The 6244-nt window shown below is 38.9% G+C and overlaps 1 protein-coding gene across 1 annotated transcript in view; it reads right to left on the reverse strand.

Moving 5' to 3' along the window:
• Positions 1-2011: 2011 nt before the first annotated feature.
• syne3 (spectrin repeat containing, nuclear envelope family member 3) overlaps positions 2012-6244 on the reverse strand; it is a 42299-nt gene continuing 38066 nt past the window's right edge. Inside the window, exon 14 of the mRNA XM_013915169.1 lies at positions 2012-3228. Within this exon, the coding sequence (XP_013770623.1) occupies positions 3043-3228 (186 nt within the window). The 3' untranslated portion in view covers positions 2012-3042. The remainder of the gene's footprint in view (positions 3229-6244) is intronic.

Here is a 6244-nt window from a genome sequence, read left to right on the forward strand (position 1 = left end):
CTCTCACCCTAACCGGTCGCGGCAGTTGGCCGCCCCTCCCTGAGCCTGGATCTGCTGGAGGTTTTTCCCGGTCAAAAGGGCGTTTTTCCTTCCCACTGTCACCAAAGTGCTTGCTCATAGGGGGTCATATGATTGTTGGGTTTTTCTCTGTCTATCTCTTATGTAGGCTCTACCTTACAATACGCCTTGATGCAACTGTTGTTGTGATTTGGCGCTGTATAAATTAAACCCCATTTAATTATCCAATCCTCTTATGTTCACATTAGTGGAAAAATACAGGCACTTTGTTGGTAGCAAATATTCAACCCAACACAAAAAAAACACAACCAAACCACACAATGATTCCTCACAAAATATTTAATAACAGAATAAAAAACCGGTTAAATACAAGCACTGTCGAATAATATGAAGCACTTCTTCCTTCACTATTCTATAATGTAACAATATGTAAATCCTACATGTCAGAGTTTACCTGCATCTTCATAATGAATACATCCATCTGAGGAAAGTTTGCATAACATATATTCTACCCTCTCTGTTGCTGAAAGACCAGCTGTGCTCAAGAGATGCAAGTCATTGGACATGTTGCATAAATTATTAATAAATGCATACAGTTGGATTATGGGATTTGAGACAGGCATTGCATAGGCTTTTCTAAAGGGATACATGCATACATATCATAGGACTGAGTAGAACAGTGCAGCAAGGAGCAATGCCACACAAGTTATTCTTGATTCAGCATACAATGCAACACACGATAGAAACACGTATGCGTTGTGTTACTATGTAACTCGTATACTGTATGCGTGGTGCCAAATACAGCCAATCCAATTTTTAAGGCTTTGTAACTGGATGCCTTTACTTTTATGTGGTACATATTTTCTTAATTTTTTGTAAAGCTGCTACATGAAGCAAATATATTGTTGATCACTCAAATAAGTGACAGAAGAAAAAAAAACAAATAAAAAACTCTGTCCATTGCTTTTGTTTAATCACCACTGATAAACCAGTGTGAACCACAGTGAAAGTTCAAACTTGACATTGTCAGGGGTGACACTGGGTTCATAGCATACCAGAAAAAGTAGGCCTTTGTGGCATGTGGCCCACATTTTTTTTTTTCAGGTTTCATAACCAAAAATATGTTATAAACACTAGATGACTCTGTACACACGGCGAGCCTCATATTGTAACCAGGTTCTTGTTGTAACCTTGATATGATAGTACATAAAGTAACAAATCACGAACTGAGATCAAGACTTTTCTATTGAAGTCAGAGGGGTATACAGTTTTACTGTTTAGTCAGGTTTCACCATTTATTTTTTAGAAATGTCAAATATGTTCAAAGTTGGACTAGAATGTACACTTTACACACTTCAGCAGTGCTTGCCACTTGATAAATGTAAATAAATTCTGAGAAATTACATAAAAATCTAAATCAGGAGAGAAGTGATTTCCAGCTCGATACATCATTAAACATAAACACTTGGCTGGCAACAGGAATACCCATCCACCCTTTGGCACATTTTACTCTATTCTGACATCATCAGTGCACTGAGCTATAGACTCTTTTGTTCTTTATTACAAGCAACGCCCACTTCTTTGATCGACTGCAATGGCCTGCTCCCTCTCATTCGCAGTTATTTCAGATGCTGTCCTAAGAAACAGATAAGACAAATGGAACTAGATAAGCATAGCATGACCTGGAGACTTTTTAAGACAGTATTAAAGAGTCCATGTTCCTCCCCAGAAGTCAGAATGCAAGGGCGGTCTAATCCAAACTACTGTATTTACTCCAACAGTGACCACATTTAGCTATTCTGCTTTTATGACAAATTAAGGGAATGCATTACTGTGAAAAGTGGCCATGACAGGTATCAGAGAGTCACCAGGAGATTCTCCTTTACTCTTTATGTAGATGAGCAGAGCATCAGCATGATGATCAACACAGGAACTGTAGTCAGCTGCACTGATGATGTCACAACTTCAAAACACAAGCAAACAGTAAGCATATTGAAACGGAAAAATAAAACCCAGACTGTCTGCAAATATAATAAAAATGTTCTAAGTGACGATAAAAGTCCTGGAGCTTCAGTGGACAAACCTCGAATTTGTTTACAGGGCTTTTTTTTTGTTAACTATAATGGCTCTACTTTGAGCCTTTAATATTCCTGTTGACTCAACCTTTGGCAACCATCAGAAATAAAGCTTTTAAATTGCGACAAGGGTTTATTTGAGGAAATATGGTAAGATATTTGTCATTTAAAATGTATAAATGCCAAAGTACCGTGTCTAGCATTGCTGCTATAGTCTTTGGTTTCAGCCTTCTTGTTCAACAATTCTATGTATGAACTGTGACTTTGGCTTATCATGTTTTAATTTCTAAATCTCTCTTTGGTGGATTTAAATGGTCAAACTAAAACAATTCCAGTCAGCTGATAATCAGTCTCCAATCAAACAAGCACTGATCCACGTCTCCTCAAATTTTCAAAGTAAGAAAATTAGATTTATGTGAGTCTGGTAAAAATGATACTAAATGAAAATAAATAAATAAAAGAATCGAACGAATCTAAAAGTCCCAAGCTCAAACTCAAAAGCATGTCAGGGCTTGTATTTTATAGATGTTAAGCTTTCTCCTGTCTTCATAGACACTTCACATCTGTAAATGATAAGATTAAGAATGACTGATGTGCCAATTAATACTTCTAATGGTGATGGGCAGTTTTACACATGGTTAAGAGATCATGGTTTCATATAGTGAAAAAACCTTAGAAGACATTTAACCATGCAGTGCAGAATGCAAAATGTTGTTTGCATACACACGATGCTCTAGGTTGCACTATTCTTTTAGACTAGATCTGTCACAGAGAGATATGCACTGCAGACTTTAGACTGATCTGAAGTTTGGGTAGACCAGCTCTGTGGTTCTAGTACAGTTACATATGATCTTCAATCACAGGGGAATGCCGGGTCTTAGGTAATCAAGTCAACATTTCCTACATAATCCACAGCCCATCATAGAGTTTTCTGTTGTCAGGAAATCTCCTATGTGGGTGGAGGTCCTTCGTAGCGGAGCATGATGTTGAAGGATCGGGCAAAGTTGTTAGAGAGAGAGCAGCTATTGCCTTCATCCATGAGGGGCAGCAAGAAGGCCAGGAGCAGCAGAGCGAGGAAGAGGAGCCACAGAGGAAGAGCCAACCGACAAACCCGCTGCAGCAGTCCAGGTTTCTGCTGATGAAGAAGTAATACAGGGTTACTGGAACACATAGTTAATCAAACAAATGAATCCCCATTGACACATGTTAAAATGACCAACTATACAGCACTAAAAAGTGTGCTTGCTGCCCAGCACAAATAATGCTTCTGGCCTATTCTTAATTAATCCATTTGAAACTCTCACAGCTTAAAGTTGGGTTACTTTGACTGAAAAAAGCAGTTGTAGCTAGTTGCTAATAGCAATGTCCCATGCAATTGCATTGCTGGTGCCTCTGTAATGGAGCAATAGCATGTCCAAGTCTACCCGTAAATTTTGGTTAAATTCTAATATTTCTTCTTTTTAACTTTTAACTGCAGCACATTTGCAGTTCATGAATACTGCTTGCTAACCAAGCTACCCAAGGCTGCTAGCAATACTTGATAACAACACTGCACCATCAGTCATCATGCCTGGTTAAAAAAACAAAAACAAAAAACAATATAAAAAAAAGTCGATATCAGAGCAATCAAAACCATGCTTTATTCATCTCTACAGTGTTTTTATTAGCATCTGACAACAATGATATGGTTCTGTGATCATTCATCAGCTCTTAAAAAGAGAAAACCTGTTCAACAAGGAAATCTGCACCATTGCAAGCAGAAAGCAGAAGACAGCTCAGTCACACAGTCAGAAACATCACATACCAGAGCAAAATGACTCAGCTCAGGCCTCTGCCTCTTTTTTCTCAGACTTGTTATTCTGTGAATCATGTTTACCGCCTACATCCATCTTTCACCTTCTGAATACTGTATCACCAGCCTCACTGGTGGCAATGTGAAAACAACAAAACTGAGGTCTACACAGTGTAATACCAGGAAAAAGGCAGAAAAATATTTAAGATGCTTTGTATTGGTGTGTAGTACAAATCAAACTTCCCAAAATACACCATTGTTGTACTTCCTCACGTCAGATCTCTGTGTACTTTACAAATAACAATACATACAGATGGCTGAGGGACAAATTGATAGAAAACGCATTAATGAACTGGAATGAAGTCTTTGATAATGATGATGATTATGAGAATATGCACAATGCCTAATGAGCCACAATGGTTTTGTGTCGGGCATCATTGTGTTGTGTTTAGATTCACATTTTATGGTTTTTACTCAATGAAATATTTGTCAATAGAAAAATAGTGTATAGATTATGGTCACTAGTTACCATTTTTCAACTTTCTGGAAAAAAACCAACCCTCAAATAACAGCAGCTCCTTCAGGACAATAACTGCAACTGAGTAAATGTAATAGCACTGCAGCTGTCTGAAAGGCTTTTCCAATATGTGGCTATTACTGTTAAAAAAGATATTTGGACGTTTCTTTGGTCCACTCTTCTTTACAATGTTGTAGCACTCCACCAACCAGGACTGTATTGTTGCCAGTACTAAGCCACTCCCCAGTAAAAGACATATGACAGCCTATTTGTCAGAAGGACTCTCAAAGCACGAGAAACAAAATTCTCTGGTCTGATGAAACAAACATTGAACTCTTTGGCCTGAATGCCAAGCCCTCACCAACTCTAAAGAGCAGACCCCCTCCAACCCCCGACAGGGGCCTCAAACTTGCACAGGAGCTCAACAGCTTCTTTGCTTGATTTGAGACCACCCAACCCCCACTCCCCTTGCCCCCCGTCTCCCCCTTCTCCCTCCAGAAGCATGAGGTCAGGAGGTGACTGAGAGCAGTGAACCCTAGGAGAGCTGCTGGCCCTGACAGCATTCGAGGAGCTGTGGTTAAAGCCTGCACGGACCAACCGGCAGGGGTCCTCACCAGGCTGTTCTACTTCTCCCTGACTCATGCTCGGGGCTGCGGTCTCAGACTCCTACTGTATGCCCTGTACACATATGACTGTACACCAACCCACCCAACCAATGTCATATCAACAAATATGCCGGTGACCACTGTGGTTGGGCTCATCTCTCATGGAGATGAGAGAGGGTACGGAGCAGATGAAGAGACCCTGTCCTGCTGGTGCTCAGAAAATAACCTGAAGCTGAATGTCCTCAACACAAAAGAACTCACAATGGACTTCAGGAGGTAAAAACAGGTCCACTCCACTCTCATTATAAATGGAAAACGAGTGGAATTTGTCTCCACCATCAGGTTTCTGGGCACCCACAACTCCACCAATCTCACCTGGACCCACAACAACAATGACCTGGTAAAAAAGGCCCAGCAGCAGCTGCACTTCCTCCATGTCACGATGAAGAATAACCTAGACCAGAAGCTGCTGCTGGCCTTCTATCGATCCTCAGTAGAGAGCGTTTTCTCCTAATTTCTGGGTGTTTGGTATGCAGAGGCCATAACTAACAACACAAAGGCTGTGTAGAGGGTAATTAACAGTGTCAGATGAATAAAGGTGGTCATTTATATTGCCACATATGCTGTTTTTTCATGTATATTTTAGTGAATATCCTTGCAAAATATAAACAAAAGTGGGTTACTCAAAAGCTTTGCACAGTACTCTCAATACAGTATATTCTAACAATGGCATTTCTGATTTCTATGACCTCTAAGCCAAAAATAAAAACATCCCTGAAATATTTCATATATTCACAACATTTTTTGAAATGATTTATGTTAGAAAAACAAACAAAAACAAACTAAATTCAAAATCAACAAAGTTAACTTTTTGTGACCAAGTAATATATCACATGATGCGCTCACCTGAACTGTTTTTTATACCCCAGCCTTAACAGTTACTTGATTTCAGCACAAAAATGTTGTTTTCTTGATTTAGTAACAAATCTTCATAATCACATTTTTCATTTTAATCAGTTGTTAAATCTATTTAGAACAATTTACATGTACAAGCTGGAGTAGGTAGTAGGGGTGCAACGATACACAAAATTCACGGTTCGGTTCGATACTTTGGTGTCACAGTTCGATATTTTTTCGATACAAAAAAATGTTCATGCCTTTTTAATTTGTCATTTATTAAAATTATAAATATATATTTTAACTCAAAAGTACAGTTTTTAAATTTAACCCTAACCCT

Source organism: Pundamilia nyererei, unplaced genomic scaffold (assembly GCF_000239375.1).
Source record: "Pundamilia nyererei isolate P.nyererei 1_Seehausen unplaced genomic scaffold, PunNye1.0 scaffold00262, whole genome shotgun sequence".
Classification (NCBI taxonomy): Eukaryota; Metazoa; Chordata; class Actinopteri; order Cichliformes; family Cichlidae; genus Pundamilia; species Pundamilia nyererei.